This window comes from Rhamphochromis longiceps, linkage group LG4 (assembly GCF_057381845.1).
Source record: "Rhamphochromis longiceps isolate RC_006_pf linkage group LG4, R_longiceps_female_GT1.1, whole genome shotgun sequence".
In the NCBI taxonomy this organism is placed as follows: Eukaryota; Metazoa; Chordata; class Actinopteri; order Cichliformes; family Cichlidae; genus Rhamphochromis; species Rhamphochromis longiceps.
The window spans coordinates 13,436,242-13,448,621 of NC_140560.1; the positions used below are offsets into that span (position 1 = coordinate 13,436,242).

General features: G+C 40.1%; 2 protein-coding genes across 3 annotated transcripts; one reads left to right on the top strand and one right to left on the bottom strand.

Annotated features, from left to right (window-relative positions):
* Positions 1-646: 646 nt before the first annotated feature.
* gfer (growth factor, augmenter of liver regeneration (ERV1 homolog, S. cerevisiae)) lies at positions 647-3,061 on the bottom strand. 2 transcript variants are annotated; one of them, XM_085403375.1, is made up of 3 exons: positions 2,614-3,061; positions 2,211-2,422; positions 647-2,016 (listed from the first exon to the last, which is right to left on the bottom strand). In XM_085403375.1, exons 1-3 carry the CDS (start codon positions 2,878-2,880, stop codon positions 1,854-1,856), a joined length of 642 nt encoding a protein of 213 aa, XP_085259501.1. In that variant the 5' UTR covers positions 2,881-3,061; the 3' UTR covers positions 647-1,853. The 2 variants fall into 2 exon arrangements, with proteins under 2 accessions (XP_085259501.1, XP_085259502.1); XM_085403376.1 differs by having other exon boundaries at positions 2,662-3,057.
* Positions 3,062-3,073: 12 nt separating this feature from the next.
* drg2 (developmentally regulated GTP binding protein 2) lies at positions 3,074-11,082 on the top strand. Its single transcript, XM_085403372.1, has 14 exons — positions 3,074-3,184; positions 3,398-3,493; positions 3,737-3,897; positions 5,213-5,302; positions 5,390-5,450; positions 5,746-5,836; positions 5,942-6,014; positions 6,882-6,972; positions 7,085-7,182; positions 7,371-7,447; positions 8,404-8,492; positions 8,609-8,667; positions 10,379-10,432; positions 10,725-11,082. The coding sequence occupies exons 2-14, from the start codon at positions 3,430-3,432 to the stop codon at positions 10,809-10,811; spliced, it is 1,095 nt and encodes a 364-aa protein (XP_085259498.1). The 5' UTR covers positions 3,074-3,184; positions 3,398-3,429; the 3' UTR covers positions 10,812-11,082.
* The last annotated feature ends 1,298 nt before the right edge of the window (positions 11,083-12,380 follow it).

Consider the following 12,380-nt stretch of genomic DNA (forward strand, 5'->3'; position numbering starts at 1 on the left):
GATGGTACAGGAATGCCAAATACCACAGAAAGTATAGTCACAAGTGTCTCATCATGGGATATTTATTCATTCATGAATCCTCAATGATGACTGAACCATAAAAATCAACATTATCAGCCTTACTAAAAATCCCAGCACAGGTTTACAAGTCATTCCTGGTAAATTTATGTACACTGCCTGAGGACACGTGGTTTGTGATTCAATAAATACTACATAAATTAAATAAATGCAACTTGGCTGTACAACCAGTGCATTGTGAATACTAAAAAATATTATATTATTACACCTGGAGAAAAACAAATGTGCCATTTTTAATATTCAGTGAATTGTTTTATGTAACGTGTTCTGAGAAAGGCCACTGAAGCAGTAGATGTGTTGATTTATACAATGAGGTGCATTTATGGCTGACACCACTAGAAGTCACTAATGTTTTTTGTAGTTTAATAGTCTATGTTTGAGGAAATAAACTGAATGTGTGATGACACTAGGGTTATAAAGGAAATAATTCTAGACAAGATATGGCAGGAGAATATGGCATAAATAGAGAAAAAATTATATGATCAGTAAAACAAATATAAGAACTCTTCAAAATAAGAGCTTTTATGTAGTCTTTTGAGTCAGTGTGCTTAAATTTTCACAAATGCAATCATTTTGATTAGACATGTTTTATTCCCTCTGGAAAACAGACACATTTCTGTCACACGTTTACACAGTCTAGTGATTTCTGTTGAGTGATTACTTTGTCAGACCAGCAGACAAAACACTGCATAGTGTATAGTAAAAAATGAAATGACAGAAATTTAGAAATTTTACTGGTCCAAAATTTACAGTACTTTAACAAAAGTCTTGACTCTTCATTTCTCTATATTTTGCTGGGAAAATGGGAAATAGGTGCAGTGATATACTGAAACATGCAAAAATACATGAAAATATAGTATACAAGACAAAATGAAAGTTAATATTTCCTATGACTGCCTTTATTCTTCAACACAGTCTGAACTCTCTTAGGCAGCTTTCTTGTCTTTTCTGTGGGTAAGGGGTGGGGGAACTCCAGGCCTCAAGGTCCAGTGTCCTGAAGGTTTTAGATGTATCCTTGATCCAACACAGACAATTTAAATGGCTAAATTACCTCCTCAACATGTCTTGAAGTTCTCCAGAGGCCTGGTAATGAACTAATCATCTGATTCAGGTGTGTTAACCCAGGGTGAGATCTAAAACCTGCAGGACACCGACCCTTGAGGCCTGGAGTTACCCACCCCTGCTTTGAGTAGTCTTCATTAATAGTTCTCCAGGTTTCTTGAAGGACATTCCCAGCTTTACTTTGGATGTCCAAAGATAAACTTTGAAAGACTTTCAGAAAGCCTGGAGAACTATTGCTTAGGACCACTTTGAAAAATTACAAGAAAATCTGGCTCTTGGGAAGCAAAATATAAAGAAATGATGACTCGATATGTTTCCACAGCACTGAAGGTTGGTGATAACGAACCAATACACAGGTGTCTTTGCTCTAATGGTCAAGTGAGAGTCATACCTGGTTAAGCACTTCCAACAAGGAGAGGATTATAATATAACCCAGAATCTTGAGTTTAGTGTTTTGAGTTTCTCTCTATAATATTGCAGAAAACTGTTTTTATGTTTCAGTGCTTTACAAATAAAACTGAACTGAAAGGATCTGAACTCAAGAAACACTGAGGAAAACTATTATGTAATCTTTAATTTTATTAATAGATTAATTATACTATATTAAAACAAAACCAGAAAAACCCAACACTCAAACATGAGCTCAGTTTAGTGGTGTTTTATACCGACGACGGGGTTTACTCGAGTCTTCAAATCTCTCTCAGCACAATCACTCAATCACAGGAGCCATCTTTCCATCCATCTCTCCACCTCTCATCCACACGGGAACAGTCAAACTCAGGCTTCCCCAACCTGACGTTGATGTTGTTGTGAAGACGACAGAACCACTGAGAAAGAGCGTGGCGGCTGCTAGTGTCTGGCTGATTGGTTTTCAATCTGTGGAGAGGAAATGTGGTTTGGTGATCGTGGCATTTCATCCTAAAGCATCTGAAAGTGTGAGGGTGGTAAATAAAAGAGTAAAATATGCCGAATCATTTCTAAGATCCTTTATGTGTGAAGATGTGCGCAAGTGCCGATATGTGACTTTCAGCCCTGTACATTAAATCTGGCAGCACTCGTGTGGTTCTGACCTGTCCCTGAGGTCTTGTGCACATTCATCACATGGGAAGAACTTGGAGAAAATGTTGATGAACTGCCCCATCTCTTGCTGCTGAGTGGTAGATGGATGATCCGGGTAATACGCGGCCATAGTGTGCAGAAAGGACCAAGTGCTGCGGCCCAGCTCTTCCCTGTCCAGCGGACACTGGGGATCTTGTGGCTCTGAATCTGCAGCTTTTGTCTCCTGCAGGATCAACACAGACAGTCACCTGATGAATTCAAGAGAGACTAGTGGCCTGCTGCCCCGTCTGAATGAATGATTTATGGTTGTTTGGTTATCACAAATACATATTGATATCTCTCCAGTTTGCTGGCTGCCATCACAACCAAATCTTTAAACAGTGAATCACAATGTTACGACATCATAAACTTTACACCGTCGAAGTAATTTGTCAAGTTTCCAGCCTGACTCCATTGTGTCACCTGTGCGGTACCACCACTAGCAGTTGTCGCCTGCTTCTTCTGCATCTTTATCCACGATTTAAAGTCCGTACAAGCCCTGCATGGCTTCTTTTTCACATCCCCGGTCTGCTCCTGCTCTTTACCGGAGCTGTCCTCCGGTGGTCTGCTAGCCATTGGAAAGGGGAATCCTTCAAACGCAGAGGGCACCTGTGATCCTCTCGGTCCCGTGGGCGCAGCCATGCTTACTTTACGTATAAGCTAATACCGCTAACTGAACACTTGACAGGCATGGACGTATAGCTGTTTAAAATGCAAATGCCTCTTAGTGGACGGGTAATTGCTCTTTAATATTTCCTCTACCGTGGCGACAGTGTCATGGTCACAAGCGGTCACTTCCCCGACTGATGTAACGACATCGACACACGCGGTAAAAGTTTCCCCGAGTTTTCTTGTTTCCTCCCGGACATTTCACTGGAACGGACCGTGTTCCGGTTGGTGATGTCGGTTAACTGTGCATGCTGTTGAGTGTATCCTCTGCTAAAGTGTAATTTTCTACAATATTTCAATAATTTAAGCTGTTGACATTACCCGTGTTGTATTCGGGTGCTCGCTTGCTTTATCATATCCTCACTCTCTGTTTTTGTTTCTCAACTGTTAAAGTGTTACTAGTTGCCCGGTTAGCCGGGCGGCTAACAAAGCTAACAACTCTGGAGTGACACGTTTCTTTTTTTTTTTTATTTGCTGATTTTTTTAACAGTGTAAGCGTTGACACCTGTCTGAACTTCAGCCATGGGAATCCTGGAGAAAATCGCGGAAATAGAGAAAGAAATTTCTCGAACACAGAAAAACAAAGGTGAGAGGGAGAAGTCGCAGCGCTAACTGTTAGCGCCACAATGGACCAACTTGTACCCAGCTGTGTGTGTTTGTCAGCTATGAGTGTTGCATTATACCTCAAGACGAATCAATATTTAGTCTTATTTCCACATTTTGTTTATGCATATGTTAAGTACAATCTAAAAACAACTGTATTGTTGTTATTTTAATTGCAGCATTAACAGCTCCATTATCCCCCCTTTCCATTCACTCTTACTTCCAGCCACTGAGTACCATCTGGGTTTGCTCAAAGCCAAGCTAGCCAAATACAGAGCTCAACTTCTGGAGCCCTCCAAGTCAGCAGGGGCCAAAGGGGAGGGGTTCGATGTCATGAAATCAGGAGATGCCCGTGTCGCTCTCATCGGTTTCCCCTCTGTGGGTAAGGTATGTCAACATGGTGGACGGTGGGTTGTGTTTCCTGGTCTGGACGTAGAAGATAAAGGAGTTTGTGCTTGTCTTCCTCTAATAATGTCTTTATTTTTCCATAATCCTACCACGAGAAAGCAGGGTAAATTTTAGTATGTTCAGGTTTCCTTGAAGCATGCCTTATTCTGATCATTTGCTGGATCCTAATTTATTTTGGAATTTTTTCTGGAATAACTTTTAAAGGCTTTAAAAAGGGTAATTTTGAGCATTAATGTTTGCTTGTACTTTGTAGCAACACCTCTTGTCACCCTCTGAAGGGCTTAGCTTTAAGTCCTGTCTCTTTAAAAAACCCTTCAGTCCAGTTTGTTCTGATTGCTTAGCCCTTATGACAAAGCTGAGGCCAAAATAAAATTTAGTTGCATGCCATAACTCTTATTTGTTGTTTAAATTAGTGTTAAGGGGAGTCTTTGTGATTTATATGGACAGAATTCATAGGCATAGCTAGTTGGTGGTCTCAGAATCTCGTCTCTGCTGGATGATGATATTCTTTGGCTTCATTGAGCAGCAACCTCGAGCTTGTTTAGGGAGCTTTGCAGCCGAGTACAAGGCGATGGAAAAAAGAATTAGCATTTCCAGGTCCAAGGCCATGGTTCTCTACCAGAAAAATGTGGAGTGCTCACTCCAAAGCTGGGACAAGTGGGAATTTCAGGGTCTTGCTAATAAGTAAGGGAATAGTGGGGCGAGAGATTGACAGTTTAATTGGTGCTGCATCAGTACTATAACAGACTGGTAGTCGGTTGTGGTGAAGAGAGAGCTGATCGTGAAAGTAAAGCTGTTGATTTACCAGCTCGTGTTCTGATCCTCCACTGTGGCCACAAGCTCTGGACAGATGGTTCAGGCATCTGACTGGGTTGCCTCCTGGACCATACGTAGGTGATGTGTTTCAGGCATGGGAGGTCGTCTGAGGCCCATCTTTCAGCTGGCTTGGGAAGGCCTCAGTGTTTCCTTAGATAAGCTGGAGGAGGGTGTCAGGGTCACCTGCTGCCCCTGCAGGTGAACATCAGGTTATGTAGAAGGTTGCAGCATAGGGTTAGAATGGGGTTTCTTTTATGGCATAGATCTGATGCAGAAGTATAATTCACGTGTAAGGCTTGGCGCATTTTGGTGGCTGAAGCAAGTAACAGAAGAACTCTGGAGTACACAGTGTTTCATGTGAGAGAGAAGGACTCACTTTGCCTTTGTAACACTACAAACATGTCAAAAGGCTGCGTAACATACTAAAACACCATCTTTGACTAACGTTGACACTTTCATTCTCTGCTGTGTTCTGCAGTCCACCTTCCTTAGCTTGATGACATCAACGGAAAGTGAAGCTGCTTCCTATGAGTTTACAACCCTCACCTGCATACCTGGTGTCATAGAGGTACACACATCTACATTAAAAATATTTTGACACATACAGTGTGTTAAGCGCTGTATCTTGAAACTCTTCTACTCTGTTTTCCCTCAGTATAAAGGGGCCAACATCCAGCTGCTAGATCTGCCGGGAATCATTGAGGGTGCTGCTCAAGGTACACTTAGGATTTATATTTTTATATTTTGTCGCTTTAAATTTAAAGTGTACAGAGACTTTAATATTTAGGTATAAGGGTGTGGTTTTTATAGTTGTGGTTAGAATTATTTATAAACAGATGAATATGATTTTACATGTATTTGTTGCTGTGTTTAATATTGTGGGGAAAGGGAAAACCAAATCATACCTGTGGAAGTAAGTGCTTCTAAAAACTGTGGAAAAAAACATGAATAAAAGACCTTAATTTGTAGTTGTTGTGTTAAGCTGATCTCTAACTTTTATACTTCTTATAGGCAAGGGTAGAGGTCGACAGGTGATCGCTGTTGCCAGGACGGCAGATGTTGTCGTCATGATGTTGGATGCCACCAAAGGAGATGTTCAGAGGTTTGTGAGTTTGGAGAGCTTGGATGGAGTTTCAGGGACACACAAGTGTTTATTTAGAATTCTTATCCAAACATATTCTTTGTTTGGTTTTTTGTTTGTTTTTAGGGCACTTCTTGAAAAGGAGTTGGAGTCAGTGGGCATCAGACTCAACAGAACAAAACCCAATATTTATTTCAAGGTACAGTGTGTATATTTGTCTTTTTTTTGTCTCACAGTTGGAATAACTGAAATAAGAAGATTGTAAACAGCATCCACTAACAGCCATTTGGCTGTTTGTTCTCTATATGTAAATGTTGATTTGATGGTGGCAATAACTACTGAAGGGGTTTAGCAAAATATCAACACAGCAGTCTGCTCTTTCCCTGACTCTTGCAATACATTATCAATACACTAAACATTTGCAGATATTTATATTTTTATCAATACATCTGTTCTAAATTCCTGCCAGTTTGAGTTACCGGAGTTAATCTTTCATGGTGCACATTAAATAAATAGAGTTGACTGTCTGAGACGGTGCAAATATCAAACATCCTGGACGGCAGAGTTATCTTTGAGTTACCTAATTGAACTGAGATATTATTAACACCGAATAACTCTAACTATACTTTAACTATAATAATCTTTTTATTATTGTACAGCTGGTCCTTTTGGAGTTCACAGCAGATCATCTGCCTCCATCTAACCCTGTCTTTAGCATCCTCCTCTGTCATACCAACTCTCTACATGTCCTCCTTCACTTGAGTCTCCTCTCAGGTTTTCCTCTTTGCCTCCTGCCTTGCAGCTCCATATTCAGCATCCTTTGTCCAGTATAGCCACTGTCTCTCCTCTGCAAAAGTCTGAATAACTATACTAATAATACCCTATATGCACAAAGCAGTGATTTGATGTTTTCCTCTAAGTGATTCTTTGTGATGTGCGATTCTGCTTTTAGCTACAGACATCACGATATACCACAAATGACCACGTTATGTATCACTGGTATTTTTGAAGCTGGAAAACAAACATTAATTTCAGCGCAAATGTGCTTTTTTTCCTTCCCCTGTAGCCCAAGAAAGGTGGCGGCCTCTCCTTCAACTCCACAGTTCCTCTCACCCAGTGCTCGGAGAAGCTCGTTCAGCTCATACTTCATGAATATAGTATCCTTCGTTGATCTCTTTGATGTACATTTAGCCCAGTTAGCATTTCTGTGACATAATTTGTGAGTAGGCTGCAGAAGTGTCTGGTTATTCCTTTAATTCTGCTCCTCAGAAATCTTTAATGCAGAGGTTCTCTTCAGGGAGGATTGCACACCAGACGAGTTCATTGACGTCATTGTTGGGAACAGAGTTTACATGCCTTGTCTATATGTGAGTCAGTTAAAGCCTTGGACTTATTTAGAAGCTTCCTTGTCATTTTAGAGAGATTTGAGATGATTTTCTGTGTTTTGACTCATAACAAAAGGGAAATAATTTTGAGATATTGGGCAAATCTCTTGAACTTTGACTTTGTGTGTGTGTGTGTGTGTGTGTGTGTGTGTGTGTGTGTGTTTTCACAGGTGTACAATAAGGTGGATCAAATCTCCATTGAGGAAGTGGACCGCCTAGCACGCAGACCTCACAGTGTTGTCATCAGGTCAGATATCTTTCCACAGGTTCACAAGAAATAAACACCATAATGTTGTTGTTCACATGTTGAAATAAATTGCCAATCAATCAATCAATCAATGTAAGTTAGCTAACTGGCTCCAGAGTAGAGTCCAAATCAAATCATGATATTTTAAGAAACTTTGCAATAACGCTCACAATTTCCGACAATGAAGGGGGGAAAAAAATGCAACGTTTTATTGATGTTTGCAGGAACCAGTGTTTGTTCGTGTCATTAAATGAAGGATATTTTCCATCCTCCTTTTCCAGTGAGCTGCCACTGATGACACCACCTAATTTGAGTGCCAGCAGCAGCATTATATCCATGATATAATGGATATAATGTAATATAATATAAAGCATGATGCAAATGTGAACTCTAAAGCAGCTTAAGTTGTGTTAGTAACTTCTATCCACATGAAGCTAAGCTTGTGTGGGCTCCAGTGGCACTCGTCGTCTCCTTTGTTTACCTTTAAAAAGTATTTTGACTAGTTGAAGGTCTCTGAAATAGCTCCCTTTAAGTGCCTTATTACTAAGTAATTGTAATCATGGGGGACATGCCTGGGAATCTAAACACATGACGTTGCTATAGCAATGATATTGCGATATGACATTTTTATATTATATAAAAACTTTGTATGTGCACAGTCCAGTTTCTTTAGTCACTTTTAAAATACAAGAAACAGACACATAAAACCTGCTGGCTTAAGTAAAACAATGCAACTTATAATTGTGATTCACTCATTCTCGTGTAGTTGCAGCAGCACAGAAGGAATTCCTTTATTTTGCCTCTTTGGTCCCATTTTCAGCTTAATTAGAAGGTTGGAGGGATTCACAGAGTTTGTTTTTTTTTTTTTTTTTCTCAAATGAGAGCAGTCACTTCACACCTTTTCTGTTTGTATGAAGGAGGTAAAAGTATCCTATTTTTCTGACTGTATGTTTCAGTTGTGGGATGAAGCTGAATCTGGATTACCTTCTGGAAAGGTTGTGGGAATATCTGGCTCTGATCTGCATTTATACAAAGAAAAGAGGAGGTATCCACATGTGCACACATGTATTTTTCTCTTAGTCATTTGTGAGACTTTTGTCTTACATGGATGAATATACACTAGATCTAAATTAATTTACCCTTTTCTGCTTTCTCTGTTAGAGCGCCCTGACTTTAATGATGCCATCATCATGAGAAGAGGAGCAAGTGTAGAACATGTGGTAAGGAAAGCGCATTTTCAAGTCAGATGCTTTTACACGCATAATAAGTTAGAAGCAAACTATGTGTACAGTGGGGCAAAAAAGTATTTAGTCAGCCACCGATTGTGCAAGTTCCCCCACTTAAAATGATGACAGAGGTCAGTAATTTGCACCAGAGGTACACTTCAACTGTGAGAGACAGAATGTGAAAAAAAAATCCATGAATCCACATGGTAGGATTTGTAAAGAATTTATTCGTAAATTAGGGTGGAAAATAAGTATTTGGTCACCTCAAACAAGGAAAATCTCTGGCTCTCACAGACCTGTAACGTCTTCTGTAAGAAGCTTTTCTGTCCCCCACTCGTTACCTGTATGAATGGCACCTGTTTGAACTCATCATCTGTATAAAAGACACCTGTCCACAGCCTCAAACAGTCAGACTCCAAACTCCGCCATGGCCAAGACCAAAGAGCTTTCGAAGGACACCAGGAAAAGTATTGTAGACCTGCACCAGACTGGGAAGAGTGAATCTACAATAGGCAAGCAGCTTGGTGTGAAAAAATCAACTGTGGGAGCAATCATCAGAAAATGGAAGACATACAAGACCACTGATAATCTCCCTCGATCTGGGGCTCCACGCAAGATCTCATCCCGTGGGGTCAAAATGATCATGAGAACGGTGAGCAAAGATCCCAGAACCACACGGGGGGACCTGGTGAATGACCTGCAGAGAGCTGGGACCAAAGTAACAAAGGTCACCATCAGTAACACACTACAACGGCAGGGAATCAAATCCCGCAGTGCCAGACGTGTTCCGCTGCTGAAGCCAGTGCATGTCCAGGCCCGTCTGAAGTTTGCCAGAGAGCACATGGATGATACAGCAGAGGATTGGGAGAATGTCATGTGGTCAGATGAAACCAAAGTAGAACTTTTTGGTATAAACTCAACTCGTCGTGTTTGGAGGAAGAAGAATACTGAGTTGCATCCCAAGAACACCATACCTACTGTGAAGCATGGGGGTGGAAACATCATGCTATGGGGCTGTTTTTCTGCCAAGGGGACAGGACGACTGATCCGTGTTAAGGACAGAATGAATGGGGCCATGTATCGTGAGATTTTGAGCCAAAACCTCCTTCCATCAGTGAGAACTTTGAAGATGAAACGAGGCTGGGTCTTCCAACATGACAATGATCCAAAACACACCGCCCGGGCAACAAAGGAGTGGCTCCGTAAGAAGCATTTGAAAGTCCTGGAGTGGCCTAGCCAGTCTCCAGACCTCAACCCCATAGAAAATCTGTGGTGGGAGTTGAAAGTCCGTGTTGCTCGGCGACAGCCCCAAAACATCACTGCTCTCGAGAAGATCTGCATGGAGGAATGGGCCAAAATACCAGCTACTGTGTGTGCAAACCTGGTAAAGACCTATAGTAAACGTTTGACCTCTGTTATTGCCAACAAAGGTTATGTTACAAAGTATTGAGTTGTATTTTTGTTATTGACCAAATACTTATTTTCCACCCTGATTTACGAATAAATTCTTTACAAATCCTACCATGTGGATTCATGGATTTTTTTTTCACATTCTGTCTCTCACAGTTGAAGTGTACCTCTGGTGCAAATTACTGACCTCTGTCATCATTTTAGGTGGGGGAACTTGCACAATCGGTGGCTGACTAAATACTTTTTTGCCCCACTGTATGTGCACAGTCTAATTTTTGTCTTTAAATACTTGCAGTGTCATCGAATCCACAGAACTTTAGCCAGCCAGTTCAAATATGCCCTGGTTTGGGTAAGTTCAAGTTTCCAGGGTCAACAATCTTCAGAGACACATTTTCTGCTTGTCCTATGAACCGTTTGAGCTAACTCTGTACAATTGTACTCTTGACTAGAGTAAACATAGTCTGCTGACGTCCTGGTCACAGGGCATTTAGAACAGACACTTTCTTTCTACTAGAGATGTAAAGCAAAATTCTCATTTTGAAACATAGAGCAGAGAAGGCAAATAAATATACAGTTTACACTTGAACATGAAGCCCTTTGATTGAAGGGGAACTAAAATGTGTTGTCTCTCGGTCTTTTAGGGAACCAGTACCAAGTACAGCCCTCAGAGAGTGGGCCTAACGCACATCATGGAGCACGAGGATGTCATCCAAATTGTTAAGAAGTAAAAGAAAAGAAGAAGAAAAGCTTCTGTTTGGACAGAGGAGGAACTCGCCAGGAGAGGAGGAAAAAATAAACTGTATAGTAGAGAATAAAAACAAAATAATACCCACCATCCTTATTTTGTATATGGAAATTAAGAGAGGCAGTGAATCAAAGACCTTACAAGAATTGGATAAGGACAGAAAATGGTGCATTTTACCTTTTGATTAAGATAAAGAGAACACAAGATGCATTGATTCAGAGAGAACATGGATAGAATAAAGTCCATACAACATTTCCAGTCTTTTTATGTGTGTTTTATTTGTAGCCTTATCTCAATCTTAGATTGAGGCGCATGCAAACATGTATGTTTTTGTGTCCTTTATTATTATTATTATTATATATATATATATTTTTTTGTTACACTTCTTTTGTCAAAGTAAAGATTACTTTTTGGCATTTTATTGTCTGACTTTGAATTTGGTCATTTATAGCAATAATAATCCAGTTAAATTGTATTTGCATAGCACAGGTTCACCACAAAAGTCGTCTCAAGGTGATTTGTAAAGAGAACGCCAACAATCAGAAAATCCTAATGAGTGACATTCAGCTGTGGTGGGAAGGAAGAACTCCCTTTTAGCAGGAAGAGACCATCCAGCAGAATGAGGCTCAAAAGTTCATTATGTGAACATGCAATTATTTTTAATGAATTTGTTTTGCCATGTGAACTTTTTCCATTGTCAGAGCAATGATGCCTTTGAATTTATAAGCCGAGTAAACAAACTTGTAGCAGCACTAGCGGTTCTATTTTATTCTACTTTCTGCTTTTACTCATATTTCTGTTGTAATTATGATTGTGTTTTGGACTTCATACCATTTATTTTTAAAGAATTAATAGTTTTCAGTTTAAGTGCATTATTAAGCAATTCAAGCTATGTAGCAAGCAATAGTACTATCCAAAAACCTCAAACCACCCTTTATTTTTTGAATAGTTTCATATTTTCTGGGTAAAATGGCTGCAGTAATTTATGCACACACATAAGTGTAAATGGAGTATATAGGGCAAAAACAGTGTTTCAACAATTCTAACAAACTTGAAAGTCAGTATTTGATGTGACCACCTCAGTCTTCAGGAATAGTTCTCCACATTTCTTCAAAGCTCTTCTTTGAAAAGTCGAGAAGTAGGCCAAAATAACAAAAATTGTCATTGTCCAAAAATGTATGAACCAAACTGCATGCCTACATCATCATAAGCTTAAGGTCAAGGGTGAGAAAAGGCAAGTCTTTCCCCTTCATATGTGTCAAATTAGATTTGCACTAAAGCCACAGGCAACTCCCTTTTAAGTAGAAAGGCGTAGTGGTGGTCCCAAATAAATGGGAATCCTACAAAGGTCTAACTAACAGTGATAAAGACTATCACAAAAGGCCAGCTGTGACTTTAAAATGTTTTTGTCACATGAATCCTTCAGGTGCACAGTAGCTGATGGGGATGTCCCCTCTGAGCTCCCCCTCCCATACTGCCTCCTTGCAGCCGAATTGTTTGTATAGCTGTATCCAACGCTCCAAAGCAAGCTGACCATTTGTCTTTCAGAAAG

Excerpts from the sequence above, each read along its gene's own strand:
- gfer (XM_085403375.1), bottom strand. The coding sequence starts at position 2,880 with ATGGCTGCGCCCACGGGACCGAGAGGATCACAGGTGCCCTCTGCGTTT. Across the intron at positions 2,423-2,613 it reads TGACAAATTACTTCGACGGT|GAGACAAAAGCTGCAGATTC; the intron begins GTAAAGTTTATG and ends TTGATCCTGCAG. Across the intron at positions 2,017-2,210 it reads GCACAAGACCTCAGGGACAG|ATTGAAAACCAATCAGCCAG; the intron begins GTCAGAACCACA and ends TCCTCTCCACAG.
- drg2 (XM_085403372.1), top strand. The coding sequence starts at position 3,430 with ATGGGAATCCTGGAGAAAATCGCGGAAATAGAGAAAGAAATTTCTCGA. Across the intron at positions 7,183-7,370 it reads TTTACATGCCTTGTCTATAT|GTGTACAATAAGGTGGATCA; the intron begins GTGAGTCAGTTA and ends GTGTTTTCACAG. Across the intron at positions 7,448-8,403 it reads CCTCACAGTGTTGTCATCAG|TTGTGGGATGAAGCTGAATC; the intron begins GTCAGATATCTT and ends TGTATGTTTCAG.